The sequence below is a fragment of the Dromaius novaehollandiae genome, chromosome Z (assembly GCF_036370855.1).
Source record: "Dromaius novaehollandiae isolate bDroNov1 chromosome Z, bDroNov1.hap1, whole genome shotgun sequence".
Classification (NCBI taxonomy): Eukaryota; Metazoa; Chordata; class Aves; order Casuariiformes; family Dromaiidae; genus Dromaius; species Dromaius novaehollandiae.
This window is the reverse complement of record NC_088132.1, coordinates 30,609,624-30,630,694: the sequence shown is the minus strand read 5'-3', so window position 1 is coordinate 30,630,694 and position 21,071 is coordinate 30,609,624. Positions and strand designations below refer to the sequence as shown.

At 38.0% G+C, this 21,071-nt stretch overlaps 1 protein-coding gene across 3 annotated transcripts in view; it reads right to left on the bottom strand.

The window, feature by feature from the left end:
* The window catches only part of LOC135324718 (death-associated protein kinase 1), a 95,494-nt gene that overhangs the window by 37,448 nt on the left and 36,975 nt on the right, over positions 1-21,071 (bottom strand). For all 3 annotated transcript variants that reach the window (XM_064501548.1, XM_064501550.1, XM_064501549.1), the window contains exons 3-4: positions 12,929-13,150; positions 1,021-1,159 (exon numbers count right to left, since the gene is read on the bottom strand). In XM_064501548.1, the coding sequence (XP_064357618.1) occupies positions 1,021-1,159; positions 12,929-13,150 (361 nt within the window). The remainder of the gene's footprint in view (positions 1-1,020; positions 1,160-12,928; positions 13,151-21,071) is intronic.

Below are 21,071 nucleotides of genomic sequence, written 5' to 3'. Positions count from 1 at the left end.
CCATTCTTTTACTTCTTTTTACTTCAAACATAATGGCTGATGTGCAGGTAAGTGGCAAAAGTAATTTTCTTCCTTCCCTCCCTACATTTCTATTTTTGCTGCATATTTCAATTTGCATATTCTTATCAAGTGTAAGGATGCTTTATCAGACACAATGGCTGTGAGGAAATATTAAAAGTATATTATTTTATTTTCACAACTCATTTATCTTGATGATCACCTTATAAAGACCAAACCTATTCTTTGAAGTGGTGAGCTCCACTGCCATATAATAATAATGCCTCCTTTTCCTATCACTGACATAGCTGCTGACTTCAGCAGACTTTAGCAAATGTTCAGCTGCCTTCCCACATTAAGATGACATAAAACTATCAAAAATTCTTACATATGAAGACATTCAATATTCTGAAACTAAACAATAAAAAAGCATTAACTGAGTTTACATGCAAAAGATCTCTTTCCATTGCCAAAAGGATGCAAAGTTCATTTGAAATAAAGCTTTTCTTCTTAAAAACAAACAAAAAAAAATACAAAAACAAAAAAAGGGGTTCTACAAGAATCTTTATGGGCAATTTTGTCTTGTTTCATTTTACTACCTATAGATAACTTTCCAGTGAACATAGGATGTACATAACAGGAAGAAAAAAAAAACAAGGACAAAACCCCCCCCACACACCCCCAAAAACCCACTGAGAAAAGGCATCCTATCCAGAATGTTGTATCCACATCCCATCCACACATCCACGTTCCATACAGTCCTAAACATAGTTTTTACTTGAAGATTGTTTTCTCAGTATGGTATCATTTTGTTCTAAGTTGCCATTTTCCATGTGGCAACAGATGAGAACTATTCATGGTTCAATAATCTCTTTTCAATGGCTGAATTTTCCCCTGTCTACATAAGCTAGCAAAACAAAACTACAGCCAATATCTGCATGATGGCAGATTTCTGGCTGGTGTTGTAAGGACTTAATGGGATGTTGCTTGCAGTTGTCTACATTTTTAATCTGCTCAACATACCTTCAGATCAAAGTGGGCAATTTGCAGAGAATGGAGATACTGAACACCATTAAGTATTTGTTTGAGAAATTCTGTGGCTTCCTCTTCCGTGAGAGATTCTTTTTCAGCTAAGAAGTCGAAGAGCTCTCCACCTGCAACACTTGGAGAACAGAAGCAGAGTTACTGACAAGCTTGCTTTAACCTCTAGGTTCTTTTTAGCATAACTATTCTTAGAGCAATCTTATCTTCTGGTTTGATATTGATGCTTTTAACACCATCAATATCAAACCAGAAGATGAAAACTGCATAATTCAATACCTGAAACAGTCAGTAACTCTATCCCTCTTCCTCTGGAGAGGGGAAAGATTACAATACAGAAATCTTATTTTCAAACAAAAAACCTAAAAAAAGTCCTCCCAAAACAACCCCCCCCCCAAAAAACCCCAAAGCATAACAGGGTCAGCTATATCTAAATTTAAATAAAGAATAAAATTAAATGAGAAGTAAGTATGCTCAAAACATAGTAATGTAGCTGAACATCTAAGAAAACAAAACATGAATTGGCTCATAGTACCAGTAAAATGTGAGAGTTTTTATGTATTGGGAAACAGAAAAGCTAAAGCTTCCTTTGAAATAAATATTTTGAAATAAATACTAGTAGCTGTCCTGCTATGCAGTTTCTAAACTCCCCAAAGCATTCAACTCTTTGAAAATACATTGTAATCTTTAAAATAGTGTGTCACATTCATCATGTCATACTTGGAATTAAAATTATCACACCTTTCCTATAGTGGAAAAGCAACTACTGCCTTTAAGATCACTTGCAGCATTTTAGCTGCACAGGCAGAAATAAGAGCGTAAGAACTGAAGGGGGTGCATAGGCATTACCCAGATCCTGAGGAAGCCTGCATTTGAGGGAAAGGAATAAACTGAAAATGACCCTTTTCTCAGCTTAGTCAGTCATCTGGCAGGAATGATGATTATTATCAACAGGGCCAAGACACATGGAATTTTAGTAAATAGGAAACACGATTTCTAACTTTTCTTAAAAAACACCTCAAAACCTCATGCAGTCTTCCCTCAATTTAAAGACATATGTTGAGATCACTGGCTGGTCTGGCAACCTGTTATTCCTGTTTATGAAAACAGCATTATTGCCTACAGATGTGTTGGAGACTACAAAGCTAGTCATACTATTTCCCGCCTTTTGCACTGTACTGATACTTGAAAAATCCAGAAAGTACACCCTCATACATGTTGACTTTCTGTAGGAAAAAAATCTGTTCATGATTTAAAGTTCTGATTATGAAAAATAATGGGATTAACATATAACAATGGCTAAACAGTCTGGGCAAGTTTCTGGAAATATATTTGACATGCTTTATCATGTCTACTGTTCAAGAGACTTAATTTGCATTATTGTACTGCAAATTGCATGCAAAGTATATTTTAATGAGTTCTTGGAGCTTTCATTCAGCTGCCTAGAAGATAATAAGGGTATTGTTTTTAGTTTTATTTGTGCTGTTGTAATATTTTCTTCATGAAAGCAATTATTGGAACAAAGTGCCATTAAATATAAGAATTACAGCCTGGAAGGGAGAAAGGTCATTTTAATCATCCCTGTTTGTTTTAGAAACATTAAAATGGAATTCCTACAGATTAAATACAGTTCATTATTTTACCACAGATGCTGGTCAGTAGGATCTTACAAATGGATGCACGTGTGTATTATCTCATGCTTTGCTTCTCACGGAAAAGGGTAAAGGGTTTTCAGGCTAAGGTCTGCACCTCTGCAGCACTTCCCGATGACAAACAGAAAACTGGGCAGTGACATAGCGCTGGCATTTCTCCTCATTTCCAATTTCTGGGCTAAGGGACTTCTAGATTACATAGAACTTGTTTCCAAATGTTTATTAATACATGTGGACGTTTACGGCTGCTGTCATAAGAGTACATCCATGCCATACAATGCAAACACACGCTGGCTACTTTTCAAGCCAGTGAGCAGCTGTGACAGCAGTCACAGCAAAACTAAGCACCTTTATCAACTCAGGTTCAGCACTGAACTAGCCGTCATACAGGTTCTGGTAAGCAGGCAGAGCAGCTGTACCTAGCTGCAACTGCTGTGCAGCCGACCCCTCAGCCGAGGAAAGGAAGGGGGCTGAAAGACTGCAGCAAACAGGCTTGTTCTCTCATGTTGGCTTACACGGTCTCTGTAAAACTTACTAGCTATCTGTAGCAACAGTAGCACTGATTACACACATTTCTTCTAAACCTGAAAGACACATTTAATTTAATACTCAGGGTTTAGCTTTTTTCAAGATCCTAACATAAAGAAACATAACTTTGTGTAAAAAGGAAAAAAAAACTCTTTATTCTCAGTCTCTTCTTGTCTGCAATCATTTTGTTTTGTGTAATTTCATACCCTGAAAGTTTAGACCACATGAAATTACAAGTTTGATAAACATGGGTTTTCACTTATCTCAAATATGTCACATTTGCACAGTTAATTGCATGAGAGCGTATAGCTCTTCTCTGGAGAGAAGCATATTCTAACAGATCATGCAAATGGAGTCTGGTTTAAAAACTGTCGAGTGCTGTTCTCCTGTCTTGCCAAAGGTTAGCTGTAGTGATGTTCCCTCTGTCATCATTTCACAGGCTTTAGAACAGTGTGAAATAGAATATTACTTGTATTTCACAGGTAATACACCCAGTACTTAACAGAGCTAGAAACTGAGGTCCAGAGAGGCTAAGAGGTTGAACAAACAAAACAACCCCAACTGTTAAAGACTCTTAAAAATTAGGAGTTAGGTATCAAAGCTACTCCACTTTTCCAAAGTGTCGATGTGCTTGTTTAGACGCTTAGGTACTACGGCCCTAAGTAACTCTGCAGTCTCTTAAGCAGTATCTGATTAAGAAGTGACTGGATCTAGCACACCCAAAGCACAATTCCTGAACCGTGTGCACCCCTGATCTACGGGATTTCCGCATACCCCTTCGCATGACACATCCTGTCTGGAGTACACAGTACACGCTCACGGATCAGGCCATTGTAACTTTTACTGCTGGCAACGTCTCAGCTGGTGGGAGTGGGTTCAGCACCACATTTTTGCCTTTGGGAGTTGTAACTGTTGGCAGGTATGGTGCCAAGACAGCTTGCTTAGAACACGTACTGTTTAATCTTACCAACAGGGAAATAAAGCACAACAGAAACAGGGTTTTACAACAATGATTACCGAAATATCAAACTAACACACAAGGGAATCTAGAAATTTAGAAGAGCCCTGCTACCCAAGAAAGCCCTCCCCCCCCCCTTCAGACTGCACCCACAGATCCCATGTTAGCTTGTCCCTGTACGGGAAAAGCCAGGACCCACATCCTCGTGAGAGCTTGATAACACACACATTGTTTCTTAGCTACCTTTAACATTTATTGGAAGCCTGCTTCTTCTGCTGCCTTCCTGTGGACTCTGGCCAGGCCTGACAGCGCCTCAGGTGTACAGAAAATGATTGTATCACAATACGGTAATTACTTCAAACAAGAGAGTTGATACAAGTCCACCCCGAATATCCTTTACAAGCTAAGTTTCAACTCCACAATTAATTCACTGGACGCACAGCCCTCAAATCAATCACCAGAGTCTGCTTTCACAGACTTCATATAAATTAGGGCCATAAGAAATCACTACATGATCCAGACTGGATTTGAAATATTACAGATCATCAAATGGCTTATAATAAGCAATTAAGGATACTAACTATGTAAGATACTTCAGTCCTCAAAAATTTTCTAAAATGCTGTTGGGTTTCCAAGTCTAGTCCTGTGTTTCAGGTAGGACAATATAGTCCCCATGCAAGATAAACACGGCACATTTTTTTATCCTGTGCTCAACTCCAGAGGTGAAACTGGAAGGGAGAGCTCCAACAGAAGACCCCGCTGCAGCAACACACCTATGGGTATGTTTATCTCAAGCACAGCAGCAGTCTTAATTCAGAGTAGAAGGGCAGACAACTCCACACATCAGCCTCTAAAACTGATTTTTTCTTTTTTAAATTCTAGCTTCTCCCCAAAAGTACATAGTTTCTAGCTTCATTACAATGCGCCAGCATCATTATAAATTAACACACACACACACACACACACACGCACAAAAAAGAGGCTTGCTTGGAGGTTGCTGGTGCATGAAAGCCCTGCTTAAATCTGGCTGAAACCAGATGATTCAGTAGGTTTCCTTGAAACAGCCTGAATCATGCAACCTCACTTTCAGCTTGCCTTTAAGAAGGCAGACTCGCCACAGAGACCCTCGGTACTTAACAGACTGCTGCCAACCACTGCCTGGATAAAAAAATCGCCTCCTGAAGGGAGTGTGGGCAATAGGTTCACCAAGTGCTATTGTGTCTCCCTCTGGATCATTTTAGAGCATCTGTACCTTGTACTCTCTAGAAGTACACAGCTTTTCTCAGTTTCTCATTTTGCTGGTAGGAATTACCAGATACGTTTCTAAGCAATTCATTTGTTAGTTAGCACAACTCTGATGTACAGATTGCTAAAAATTAATGCATGAGCAACAAACTATAAACCACTCAGATTAACAGAGGAACTTGATTAAAGTCAAGTCACACCTAAATTCCATTAGTGCTGCAAAATCTTTATATTCACTGTCACACAACACCTTCCTTTGAAGCGCTATCTTTAATACTCCTGTATAAAACTTTGTTTACTTTTAAACTAAAAACATTTTGCAGTTACAGTAAGTTGATCATATATTAGGCTCAAAAAAATAAGCATTTGTGATTGATCAAGCTCACATCTTGACACCAAAGAGAAGGTTTCAGCATCAAGTATATTATAAAACAGAAAGCAACAGGGGCTGAGTAATTATTTACCTGTCGTAATGTGACTTCATTTCATACTGCCTCCAAGCAGTAGAGCATGTATTTTTTAAAAATATAACAACTCTGCTTTTGAAAATATTTTGTATAATCATTTTCACTAAAAGCAAAGCTAGCATATGTTGCTTTCCTGGTATTTCTAGGCAGAGGTGCTAGCTTTCCCAAAATGGGGCAAATATAACAAAGCCTCAGACCAGCTGCATTATTATAAAATGCAGCAGCAGTAAAAGCATTTCCTAGCCTTCCCCAAGGAAAACTGGCAGATGCGCCTGCAACCCACATAGTTCCCTCTGGGAAAAGGAATATATCGCACCTGCGGAGAAAGGATTTATGGATAGTGCTTTTGCCAGTTGTCAGGCCTTCTTACCTGTGATACAGAACTAATGCCCAGCTCCCAGAGGAAGTCATTATGGGAACCTATGCTGGGAACTTGGACCCAATTAACCTTCACTACCACCGGTGTCACCTCCTAATGACTCAGTCACATGCTATGTTGATCACACTGCTCATATTGTAATATCACCTAAACGGTAATTAATGATTATCTAAGGTTTTCTGATGAAGTTTAAAACACACACACAACCCCCCCCCCCCAAAAAAAAAACCCCTCTAAACCATAAAATCTTGTCTGAACAAACTTAACCTTGGTTTAACGTAGGTTTAATCAACCTTGCTTAGATTTCAAAACAGCAAAGACTAGAAAAGTTGAAGAAAATTCTGGAAGCAATTTATTCAAATTTTTGTAAGCAGATTCAATTTGATAAATAATCTGGATAGTTTTCTATTATGGGATATCAGTGTTCTTGTCTAATCCAAAAACTTGTTCTGTCAACTTGCAGAAAAAAAGAAACGGGCTCCTTTAGGATTTTTTTAGTTGAATGGCTCTCATACGACAACTCGCAGTATTTCAAAGTTGAAGCTGTCAACCCAAGACCAATGTGAAATATGGCTACTTCCATTTTATTTAAGGTTATAGATCTTTACACCCACTTCGTTTAACAGCCTTTGTGAGTTGTTGATTGCCAAGCCACTCCTCTGAAATTTACCAAGTATTTTGTATTCAAGTAACCTACCCGCTCAACAACCTACTTAATTTTTCTAGATCTAGCTACCAGAAAAACTAAGGCATGTTACGGCATCTCTACTCCTTGGCATTTTCATTTGTCCAGCTTCTCCCAGACAGACCAACTGGTGTAAATTCCCTTCTTTAGGGCATCCAAACTCTTCCCTTAAGTTGAACAAGAAGTTCTGGCATCAGAATGCCCAGAAGAACGTAGGCACGAAAAACTGGACTTGGATTTAAACAACTAGGTTTCACCTGAGAAGGAGACCTGAAAAGTCATGTGAATCTTCCCGCATCCGAAAAGGCATGGTATTTAGGTTTTCATTATTGAAGTTCTGTAAGTGCCCAGAGTTACCGTGCACAGAAGATTACCAATACTTTGGCCCAGGCAAGTGCCTTAGGATTTAGATCCTGCCCAAGGCATTTGAATTTAATATACAGGCCACTCTTTGTACGACAGTATCGTGCATTTTGCTTAGTGACTGCAGAGCCCAGAAGCCACGTACCCTCCGAGACGAGCTCAGTGAGATACGGAGTCACACTTGCTCTAGTTTCTCTCTTTTTAGCCCCATGAAGTCTTTATTTTTAGCTGTCTTAGCTTTGTGGATCTATCTGTGGGCCTGTAATTCAGAATTCTGAAGTCAAAAGGTGGTACAACATCTAGAAGCTAGTGTTGCATAGCTTGCTTTCTGTTACCTCGCACTAAGTTCCCAAGAATTCTTTTCAAAATTCAGTACAAAGCTATTCAAGAACAACCTTATGACTTACAGGCAAGCTTAATAAAATGTCAGAGTTGATTTAAAGCTTCATTGGAAGTCAAGCTAGTATAAGTGTCATCAGCTTGTCTTAATTTTACTTGGACTACTGTAAGTTAACTCCCTGATAAAACAGAAGGGAAATTTAATGATTCCATTGTTATTTGTGATTATGCTTCAATAAGCAACTCACAGTATCATCAGAATTTTTATATATGGGGCTATCATTTTCTCCTGGTTCCGTTCTGTTTTAGTTGACACTATGGAGGTACTGCTAGGTGGCAAGTCTGTTCCTGAGACATCTGGAAGCAGAAGACTAACTTCTAAGTGGTTTAAAAGTTAGCTCCTGTATACTTTCTTTAAAATTTAATGTAATTTTCCTCTTTCTCACCTGCGACTTTTAAAGCATTTTTCCTCTCTTTTTATTTTTAAAAACAGATATTTATCATTCAGAAATATGCTACAAAAGCTAATGGACTTAATTTAAGATTTCTAATTCACAAATGAAGATATGTTTTTTGAGGAGAAAAGCACAAACATACAATCCTATCCATAACTTTCTAATGAAAAGAATCAGCTATCAAAACCACGCTGTTTGAAAAGGTGAGAACATCTGAATTATGTTTCAACATTCTAAACAACTATTATCTAATTTAGTATTAATGCTTTGGAGTTGTACCTAGAAACCATAACCAAGGCTCTATTAAACAGCACACAGTGAGCATATTCTCTGGATCTACAGTCTAAATGAAGACATCGGAGAGCAGAAGGAAAAACAAAGGAAAAGAGACTGACATCCTATGTATCGAAGGTAACCATCAGGCCAGTGAAAAGGGAAACAAGTAGGTACAGAACAGGCTGGAGGACAGAAAATAACTATTACTGTGCAACAGAGGCATCTGTCTCCTACAGTCTGTGAAGCCTGGTAGGACAATGGTCTCAGTGAAGCTCACTGGAAAGAGCTTAGTATTGCTAACATATAATAGACAGTAGTTGGTTGAGTGGTGCAGCTGGGCAGAAAAATAACCATAAAATTCTGACTATAAACCATATAATTCTGATTCAATTATTTGTATGATAGGAAAAAAAGCAGAAATAAGAGTCTTATTGTTTTAAGTTAGATGAGGAAGAGATGGAGTTTTCCAGCTTACGTTTAATATGCACAGCATTCCTTGCAAGATGATGAGAGAAACCAGAGAGTAGAAATTTCAAAAGTATTTTCAAATCAAGAAGACATATGCCACCAAGCGGACCTAGAAATATGAAGATGTCCGCTTTCCCCAAATATACCAACAGACTTTCAAAGTGAGTTTCTTAAAGGACATTTCATGCTTGCATGTGACTGCTAAACCTTTTCAATAAACATTTGGTTTAAAAAGTTTCAGAAATTAAATGTTATGTGAATTTTATATAAATCAGTTTACTGGCATAAGGCAGCCAAGAGAAAATCCCTCTAGCATGGACAAAGTTTTTGGCGCGCACGTCTGCTTTGCGTTCTGTGTTGAGAGGACAATGCCACTGCAATAACTAATGAGCTGCCCACAAGTTTCCCTGTATGAAACATATTGCTACCTTGAATATTTTTATTGTAAGCAGACATACATTTGCAGTAAGTGAATGAAGTGAGAACTTCTGAAGACAGTTGCTCATGTCTGAGAAACGTCATTAATAATGCATAAAAACAGGGTACATTTTTCGCAAGAGGCTGGCACACAATACTACAAACCATTTGCTGAACCAAGAGATATAAATCAATAGTTAATAGGCAACGGAGACACCATCCTGAGACTGTATGTTAACAGCTATTGATAGTGACTAAAAGGACAGCTGTAGGGGCATGCCTTTTGTGGATAGCAGGGTTCTTTAAAAAACACAAATCAGAAATTCTTTTCATCATCGCTGTTCAAATTATTACACTTGCTTACTAATATGAAAGCAGTGTTTCTTCTGGGATTTTTATTTTGTTGTGATCTTTTCATAGCAAGAATGTTGAGGCTTAATTTCTTTCTAAATTCAAGAAAAATTCAGTTACACAATATCATATCTGTATGTGATATACTCTCTCGCCTTATGGTCATAACTAAAAACATGTTCCAGGAAAAATGCAGTCTCTATAATGAATTTAGTCATGGAAAGAAAACTTACTCAAGCTATGTTCTAATTAATAAGGAAAAGCCTCACTTACGATGGATTCTGAAGACAGCAAAAGAGGTTCTTTAATGAGATTTCAGCTTTATTACTTAACTGTCTCTTTTGTTTGAAATTGTTCTGTAAGAACAAAGCATGTCAGAGTAGAAGACAAAATGCAAATGTTAGAACGGTAAAATAAAAAAGTGGATCACATATTTAAGAGCCTGTGATTAAAATGACAATCTTTTTGCCTTTTCAATTGCTTTACATACTATTGTAGAGATTTTGAGAATTTTAAAAGTTGCCCTTACAGCAGCTAGTATATTCAGTTTATAAAGTGATTGCTAGCATGTCACCTTTTCCATTTTGTCCCTCTCACTAAATAAATGTTACCTTTGTGATATCACAATAGCATTTCTTCAACTTACAAGACTTCTATAGTAGTACGGAAAAAAGAGGATCCCCAACTGAAACGACACAGGGATCGTTAACTAGGTAAAACGATTAGCTAAACTACAGTGCAAATAGCTTGTTGAGCTTCACACTTTGTCAGAAGCAGTATTTCCTTCCATTAGATAAAGTCAGCAGGTACAGACACACACAGAGCAACCTTGCTGCTAAAAGAGCTTGTATTTCATTTCAAAAACAACAGAGGGAAGACTATCTCCATTCTTCCTATTATTGTCTGGGACTACCGAGTTTTCTTCGGAGCTCTTGAGTCCAGATACTGGCCCGATTTCACCTGGACAGACTACAGAGCAGAAGCAAAGCATTGCAATAGACTGATAATAAACACAATGAGATTACACATAGGAAAATGTTACTTTTAAAAGCCTAAAATAATTTTGTGTGGCTGCATAAGCTTTCTGAAATACTACTTAGGAAGTATGTTAAGAATTTAAGAACCTGAAATCTTAGGGATTTTTGTCTACCTAGATAGATATAATCTTATTCATAGAATGGTAAGGTTTGCAAACAATAGATGCTAATAACAAAGAACGAATGATTTCATATTGAAAAATATACTGGGAACTGGGTGAAACAAAACCATACAGAATTTGTATACATGCTTAGGAAAGAGGTCCTGCACTGGCAAGTGAATCCATCAACACACCTATCGTGTGGACAGCTTGGGAATTATAAAAGACAGGAAGAGTACGGAGGGAAATCAATGTTGTCCAACTGCAGATGGTATGAGGTTTCTTGATACGAAGTACTGGCCTGATTTAATGCTAAAATCTTGTTGCTAAAAACTCTGCTCAGAGAAAGAGGGCCTCAGCATCAATTTCATACATCAGTTTCACAGTCATGCTGGATACAGTTACACTCCAGACTTTATCTTGGCACTTGAAAACATTTCCACAGAAATGGTTTTAAAACAACTGGAGAAATAAGAAATCACTTCATGTGAGAGCAAATATAGAATGGGGAGGGAAAGACAAGCCACACTAATTTTGCTGTATATTCATGAGACATTTAAAGAGTCCTGAACAAAACCCAAGAGTACTAGATCTTCTGATACTAACTGTAAGGAAGTTTTACTTTATAGAAGAATATGACTTAACTTTTTTTTAAAAAAAGAAAAAAAGCTGCTTGTTCAAATTATCCACAAAATATTGACAAACTAACTTATATGTATACTTCTGAAACTACGAAAATCCCAGATTACAACAAGTATAGTAAACAGTCATACACTGGACTAAAAGAAGTGTGAAAATATGTTTCAACATAGCGAGGCAGTATTATACATATGTATAGCGCAGAAAAAATAAAATTCCAAAAGCTATTTCCCATTTTCTTTCCTAAATCTACATTGTAAATCTATGCATATGTTAATGAAAACATGCTGCACTGAAGCATCCTTTAAAGGTAAGTGAAAAGAGTATTTACGAAAGCTAGTAAACAGGAAGACATAATCTACATAAGCAAAATCACATGAATAGCCAAAGAAAAGATATAATGCTGTCCAGCATTTTGCTGCCAGCTTCCAAATCAGACATATTTGCTTCTAATTCTATCACTCTAGGAACATAAATGTTTAAGCCTTTAAATCTCTGAAGTGTTAAGTGCAAAATGTCAAATAAAAGCCATCTTTATTATTAAATTTAGTTAAACTGTCTTTTTAAACAATAATTAGCATGAAATGGCAATTTGAACAGTCACCTGCACTAACGTTTCAGGAAAGTGGGAGATGTGCAAAAGGAACAAGACAACACACTTATCAGCTCAATATCAGACTTCACAGTAGTGATCTGTATCTTCACTGATATGAAGTAACTTGCTTCTTGCTTGCACAAAACATATTCTAAACCAACATGGCAACAAGACAGACTGCACCAGCATCCAAATGCTGTAAAGACATGCATGTCTCCACTAGCCGATACAGTCAGCCTTTAAAAAAAGTGACTAAAGCTCAACTTCTGAACCTACAAGCTTTGAGGAACCTGAAGCCAGAACTGAAACAATGCAGAAGTGTTCTTTGTTGACATATTTACCTCAATCCATTAGCAATAACCTTGGATGAAAAATGGGAACTAAAACAAGGAAATGAAAGTCCAGTTTACATTTCAGCCGTGCAGAACTGGGAAAATTGTTTTGTTTTTGTTTTTTTGACCCACATAACAGAAAACAAAAAACAAAATAGTAATGTTATTCTGACATCACACCAGCATAAAACAGAGCAAAATTTGCCAGAGCATCCAGCAAATTTGCTAGAGCAAAATTTGATGGAGCAAAATTGCTCCAGCTGATTTAACTCCTAGAAACTGTACTTTCCTCAGCTCCGATCCTTAGATCAGTTTATTTACTATTATTCTGGATATTGATGATGATTAAAATCAGAAAAAAATACCCAAATCTAGTAGGATGTGGTTTTACCTCTGCAGTGCATTTGCAGTGAAGGACACTGCATAAAAATCAAGAGGCTAAAATTCTAACCTAAAATAAAGAATTCTCTGACCATTACTAATCTTCTTTTGAGTTGGTAAGGAACACTCATTAAATCATAATGACTCTTAAGAGAAAGCATCTATTTCTCTCACACACAAAATAATTCTGTGTCTCCTCCCAAGGGCTCTAGAGCTACTTACAGTTCCAGAATAAGAATGACATCTGTTTTGTTCTCGTAAACATCATGCAGTGTGATCACATTAGGATGTCGAATCTCTTTGAGTATGTTAACTTCTCGCTCAATATCTTCCCGGCTCACTCCTCGACGGCTGGATTTTGTTCTCCGTTTCTTGATGAATTTCGCTGCAAACTGCTGACCAGTGCTCTTCTCACGGCATTTTTTAACTACAGCGAACTGCCCACTAAAAAAAGAGAGAAAGAATGAGGAAAAGTATTTGGTTCAAGGATGTTTAAAATTAAGAGTAGTTTACACCTGCTACTGTGGCGGTGAAACAGTTGTACCCCCGAATTATTAACTAAAGTACATTCCTCCTTTTTGTGCAGTCTAGAATAGCACCTGAAAATAGCTACAGGTAGCAAAAGAGATTAATTAAAGTACTGGGCTTACATCACACAAACATACACATGAACATACGCCCACACTTTACAGCATATCTGTAAATGAAAAGTATCACCTGCGTAGACCAGTAGATTTTTGACAAATACCTGCATCACATTACTGGGAAAACTAACAGTATCTCATCTCCTCCTTCCACATACATGTTAATTCTTTTTTGTTCTCCAAGAGAAACAATCCTTAATTTCTTCCAATCAATATAATCTCTCAATATTCACTTTAATCTATCCTCAGTTTTTTTTCTCAGTTTTTAGAAGAGGGATATTTGACCTTTAAAAGCACAGATTAGACAGCACGTCAAGAATTACAGTTACTGTATCATCTCGTCAAGTAAGAAGATTTTGAAGGTGAAAATAATAGGTAGGTGTTCAGGAACAAGAAATGGTGATTGTGTTACAAACCACAAATAACACAAGGAAGTTGTTAACTCCAGCACATTACTATTGACATATTCAGCTGCTGCTTATATGTACATACACATTCAGATCAGAAATCTCCAAGAACCTAGTTGCTGTGTTAAATAAAGAACAGGATTGCTAATATTGCTGAGATTTCCTTGTAAATTTTCTAAAACAATCCCTTGCTGAGAATTCCCTAGCAATTCTGTACTCAGTTTACGTCACTGTAAGAAAAATTTGCAGAAATGCACAATGGTATTGATGAGAAAATCTTCTAAAGTTAGCCCATCCTGTTGGCCAAAGAAGGGGTGTCCCCTAAAATAGTTTTCTAGTAGTGGTTAGACCAAAGCTATCTATACAGGTTTTTAACACGTAGGCATGTGTAACACTACCCCGTACCTGGACGAGGAGCTAGTATTTGTGTGTCGTTCACTGCTTACAACTACCACAGACATCTCTGGGCTGATGTGTGCATCATCTGCAAAAAGGGCATCACATAATGATGAAGTGCCAAACAAGAATTATTCGAAGTTACACACCATGCATAAACTCAGCGTGTACTGCTACTTTACGATTGGAGAGTGAACATGTGCTAAGTACACTGATGAAGTAATTAACCAATTAAGGAATGCATGACAGACTGAAGATAGAAGATGACAGCCGATAAACAACTGTGTTATGGGATAAATAAAGATAATCAAATGCTGTGAGGGAAAATGAGACTCGAGATTTTCAGATTTAAAGTGCTGGATCAGGTGGAGAATACTTCATGCTGTTGGGTCACCAGCACCAGCATTACAGTACTGACACCATACAAAAACCTGAGCAACAAACTCAGTCTTGGACTGAGTCATGGCTAAATGACCCTTATCCGCAGAAGGCAGGAGTGAGAAGGTCTTCTCAAACACGCTGCTAGAAACAGACTCTAGAGGAGCCAAAACCAGCTGAGAAGTATTCAAATGCAGTCACGGGCAGTGAGAGAAGCAAACTCAGAGAAGCAACCAACAATCTAAGTTTTGAGCTTTGGTTTTCTTTCAGCGTTATGATCACCAATCAGGTTTCATTCTTCATTATTTCCTGAAATAAATTTATGAACTTGTGAGATGACTTTACACTGCATGAAAAGAATCCTTGTCATTAAAAACGCTTCTCGATTCTGCCAAGTACATAGTCCTTCTGCTGTATATCCTTGTTTTAGGGGTAGCACTGTACTGCGAAGAACACAAAATTGTCAAGGGCCAGGTTCACCAGGCAAGGCGCAGTACTCACGTGCAGTACACATTATTACAAACTGGAACGGACAGAAAAGTTCTTTAGGTTGTTCCAGAATATCCTCTATCGCATTATATGTAAGCCGGAAGACTTACTTCATTTGCCTAATCTTGGGCACCTAGTGCTATTTGAGAGACCCTTGAACATCTAAGACATTCACATAGGATTGGCAGACAAGGCAAGACACAGGACCTCTGGAAGATCTATGTCATCCTAAATTGGCAGCAGAACGCCAGGCAGGATACTCTACAGTATCTCATTCCTCTCGACTTGGTTCGGTTTAACTCCACAACAACTCTCTGTACAACAGAGACTCTGGGTTTTGTCCACGAGGTCTGAATAGTTTTGCACTAATGGAAATACAGTTGGAGCACACATTTAGATATTTGCACTGCCACAGAGAAGTGCTGACAATAGTGCTCTAGGCCCCTGTTTATGAGCAGGAGAAGCAATGACTCCCTCTCTCCCCACAACACATACTCCTTTGCAGATGTAGAAATATTCAACTTTATTTAAAAAGTAATCAGCTTTTCAGAGAGTTCAAACTTCCAGAAAGACTGCCAAGTCGGACAATAGATGAAGGTGGTCACTACAACTCAGAACAGTTACTCAAACTCGGGGTAAGGAGGAATTAAAAATCAGGTGCTCACTTTTTGGACAACTGTCTTTCCGTGACTTCACTGAAAATGAAACCTTGGCATTCCTCATTTCCTTACTGTCTAGGATCTTTTCCTCTGTCAGTTCAGCAAGAATCACTTCAGTCTGAAACTCCAGTGTGTTCCCATAACAAAGTCAGCAAGAGGGTATGCTGTTAAAACATGACAGGAAGTCAATAAAAAAGGCTAAACTAGCTGACAGGGCAAGCAAAATATTTCTGCTTGTGACTGCACCCATAAGCTTGAATGGTATGTGCCACTCTTGGGTACTGCTTATGGGGTAAAAAGGCTGCACACCACAATATGTGCACACACAACATAAAACAGTATGGTCAAGAAATATTGCCAGTGGCCTCCAGTATGGATAAGCATTTTTTTGTTTAATCACAACAGGCGCAATCTTATGCTTTCTTCTCTACCCTTAATTTGTTTCTTGAGTTCTAGCACAATACTAGAAAGTTATATGCAGAAAGCTCAGCAGAAAAACAGCATTTGAATGAAACTAGAGAGAAATTGTGGGAATAGATCTCCTTGTCTCCTTAACTACTGCCTTGAATGAGGGCTTGTTACAAATACCCTGATCTCTCCATACCACAGTAAGAAAAAACGCTGAGGCCAGAAAAAAAGCCTTCTCTGCACAACAAAAAGCACATATAATTGACTTCTTGAAGAACTCCCATGTTTGAATTTCTGATCTTTAGTCCATGACAGAATTTTTCCTTTAGCACTTCTTCACTAAGAACAGTAATGCACTTCAGGCTTCCTTCTGAATTAAAAACCTTCTGCAAGTATTTTTAAACATGCACTACCGGTGGACTTGTAAGCTATAGAAAGATGACTCCTCCAAAGTATTAGCTGTATTTAAATCACACCATTCCCCCAAAGCCACTTCGTGCTTCTGACACCTTAAAGGCTAAGGATTCTTTAATCTCATTTTGGCAATGCATCAACTATCGTGTTACAGCAGGAGGCTGACCTACTGAAACAAAGGAGACCAGGTAAGATAAGTACTTGTTCTTTCTCCTCCTCTTCTGAACTATGTGGCTTTATTTTTGCAGTCTTTTCCTTTCTCTCTTTTTCCCAGCTACAACCATCTGCTGGAAGGATACACTAATGTATCACAAGTCAATATAAAAGTGTTATTGGAAGACTACTGTATTATTTAAAGCCAAACGACTTTATAGGTTGCTTCTGTCCACACTTAACTAGGGGGTCAGGCTCCAGAAATCTTTGACATTGTTCCAGACTGCAAGATAGTTATCAACTAACAGGTATCCGGAATAAGTACTAGTTATCCACCAAACAACCTTCTCATTGTTGCCATTGTGGTATTCAGCACATAACCCCACAATTAGTTGTTTGTTATTAAATACTGCACATGCAGATCACTTCTAAGCTGCAATCAAAGCAGCTACTTCATGCCTGTGATCTTTAAGCCACAACATTTTAGAACTCCCTCTCTCTAAACTCCTATTTTAAAAACAGGAGAGGTGTATTTCCAAGGGTATTTACTGGACTTCAACCAGTAGGGCTCCAGTAAGAAGTCAGTGTAAATTAGCTCTGTAAGGGCTAGCTCATTCATACCCAGTAATATTCTCCCACTGTCCTTTAGTTTAGGATCCCACATTCATTCATGGACTTCTTCACAGCCAGAAAACTGCTTTGTTTTTTTAAGTTTCTGCTTTTGTAGGTTTGATTTTAAAGTGTGTGGGTCAAAAGTTAGCTCTGTTTTAGGAGACAATTACATTAAAAAAAAAAAAAAAAGTATTTCACATAAAACCACACTTAAAGTAGCTGACAACATTTTTTTTCCACAGGGCAGTATCAGATTAGACAGCAAAGGAGGATGACCGTTTGATGAGAGAACAAGTACTTCTGCTAATAACAGTAATTTGTTTGTGATCTTGTAATTCTTACTGAACCGGTAGTTAATTACTACCCTAAATCTGCTCTTTTCAGGACACTTGGCATCACATCACTATATCAGTGTTTTTTTCAGACTTGTTTCAGATCAAGCACTTACCATATTAGCTAATCATTACATTTCACCATCATTCTTATGCCATAGTTGCATCCTGCTAATACAACATGCAAAAATAATGCAGGGAGGAAACAGAATCACCAAGAAAGCATCTAAACTCCACTCTTTATTGGTTTTAGCTTCATTTTTTTCTTTAGCAGGATCAAAAAACAACTATTCATCAGCATGAATTATGGACAGTTGTAACTACAGACACATGCATTTTAGAATCACGGGAAAAAAAAAATCAATTTTCCTTGGAGGACGGTATTGTAAGTCGCTTCCTTTTCAAAAGGCTGATCATAGTGATTAGGGATGACAAGAGTCATTACATATACTAAGTCCTGTATTCCTCCCCACCCCCAACTCTTGTACATTGTGTTTTCTAGGTTAGCTCCTTCTGTGCCAGCAGAAACTCTTGCCCCAAAGAGGTACAAGCTGGGCACAGAGACACTGAATTAACCAAGACTCAATTTCTAATATTTATGGCCACAAAAGGGCAAGCATAGGAGAATTCACGCAATCTTCTCAGAAGGACTTCATTCAAAAGACAAAGTTTAATAGAAGCAAGGAATGCAAATAAGGAAAAGGCATTACACTGACATCAAAGTACCAATAGGTCTCTGTATGTCTCCAACACTTTGGCACTTTTCTTTTTGGAAATAGTTTAGAAAACTAATATGCACTACTTTGAACATGTGTTGTATTAAGACCCAATTAATACTGCTTTTACTATTATTTACTGCCTGCTTTCCTTTTTATAAATCATATTCACCCAGTGAAAAGAGACTTAAATAACACTATTAGATTAGTCTGTGAAAGAAACTGCAACTCAACCACAGAGCTTTCTAGGTTTTTCCCCCAAACACTTCTTAGGAGATGGGGAGCACCTGGGCCTTTCCTCAGACTTCCTCTCTTCACTGAACCCTTTAGGATTTCAAGCCACTTCAGACATGGCAGAGCAAACAACCTCTTCCAAAATTTAATGTCCTATTCCTGGAAACTGGACACAGTGCTGTGCTGAAATACTAGTCTATAAACTTGAAGTGCAGTTAGCAATTTCTGTCAGAGGAGGTCTGCAGCAGGGAAAGATGGCTGAGCAGGCAATTGTTATTTTCCTTCCTGTCTCTACATCAAAAAAACAACTGAAGGCTATTGAAAAGATGGGAAATCGCCTTCTGCCAGGATCAGTGGATCTGCTTCTGTTCCTTCAATGCAAGGAGGTTAAAGTAGCATTAAATGGGTGCCTTACCATGACGAAAAGTGTCCTGTAAGACTTCCTTTAAAAACAAACAAACAAACAAAAAAACCCAAAAACCACTGCTTTCTCCTTTTGCAACTATTTATTCAAGGAAAATTGCTGCAGCATTTAAAATGTACAAAATCATTCCTTCTGGGTTTACTTCTAGAGATGTTTAACACGATGCTCTCACACTGTAAGTTACTTTTCCCAAGCTTTTAAGAGCTGGACTGTATGCGTTGCTGTAAATCCACAGTAATTGCACAGACATTTATCTGGACTTTCACTGCCATGATCAGAGTAATTACCTGGATCTCTCAAATTATATAATTTGAGACCTTTTATGATGTGGAAGTACATATGACCTTAAATTTTGAGACGTGTTTTGCATTCAGTACCGTGCTGTCATGAATACTTTTGCAATATGCTGTTCCCTGCAGAGAGTATCCATACTGAGAAGATGTACATGTTTAAAAACATTAGACTGCAGACTTGTGCAAAAGAGTTAACTTTTCATTTAACTATGTAATGAAGCAGCAATCTGTCACTCATCCAGCAGAACAATCTAGCATATCTGCTGCCAGAATAGGGCATTTTATTCCTTATTTCCCATCTTCCAGTTATCCACCTAGGTTCTTCACGTTTTTAATCAAGCCACATAGATACCAACTACTTCAAAACTTTCTCCTGTATCTTTTTTTTTTTTTTTTTTTTAAGTACAAACTCCAAAGAGCATTTTTTTTTCAATACATGATGTTTATAATTGTCTTTGCCCTTTTAGCCTGAAGTTCTCCAAAACAGGAAGGGAGATGTTTGGAAAATGACAAGAAAGTAAAGAGGATGTGGAATTGAAGTAGGGAGTTCATCCTTCATTTTTTCTCAGAAATGACAGCCCCCTCCGGAGTCTCAGTGTCAGTTAGCTCCATCAATCACCACCACTACCAGCACCCACGTATAGCTTCCTGTCATGAAGGACAGGTGAGCTGCTTCTGCTAGTAAGGTTAATTCTCAGGTGAGGTATCCATACAAAACTGCGTCTTTCCAAAAGGAAGAGAAGATCTCTACAGAAACTGTAAACGGTAAGAGCTGCATGAAGTCTTTCTCCACCTTCTGAATCAAACAAAATAGCCTGCATGTTTTCAGTCCTGCTACAATGCCAAACTGGAGGCAAACTGTTCCCCTTCCCCCTGCTACCTTTATGATCTTGCAAAACACAGTAAACTTTATGAGGCACTTGAGAGCCTCTCATGTGTATAATGCTTACAAGATGGGGGTTGAAAGTCACTCATACCAAGCGTTACACTTACCCAATTGTGGAGATAAACTACCGTTAGCATTATTAGGGTGGTGTGAGCCATGGTTGATAGAGCATTCCAATTAAACGTGATATGAAAGCAGTAGTGTTTCATATGTACTATGCCCAAAAGACAACCCAATTCATAGAATAATAGATTTTAATGCTACCAGCATTTTTCCTGTAAAGAAAAATCATTTATCTTTATTGATAAAGAAACTGGGATACTGTAAAACAGGAGATCTTGCAGTGCAGTTTCTTTGAGCGTGCATGCACATCTTTTTCCTAGAGGGCATGTTAGGGAAAATAAGTGCATAATTCCCCCCCCCCCCCCCATCATATTAATTTTGTAGTCAACTGAAGAGTACAAGCAGACAGGAAACAAATGCAGGACTGACAGCTATGCTCACCTGTATTTGTTCAGGCCCTGAAAGCTGGAAGTACTTGTAAAGTACTCAAATTTTTGTGCTCCTTCTCTTGCTCTGCAACGTTTAATCCACTGAACAGACACTGAGAGAATGCCAACAGTCTTTTCAGTTCTAAGTCCTCCAAATACTGGAGAGTTTTGAAAAGAGATGACAAATACACTGAAGAGGAGAACACTGTAGGAAAATAGTAACTGAAGGATGCTGGATAGGTGATTAAGCCATTTGCTTTTTTTCCCCCCCCTGTTTTTTAAATACCTGGCAAAACAGTCTTCAGCATAAATTTACACTTCAAATGCTTATATAGACAGACATTAGCAATCTGCAATGAGTCTAAGCACTGGTGCTCACAGTACTTGACTACTCTGTAGCATGAAGCAACACCACCTAATTACTAGGTA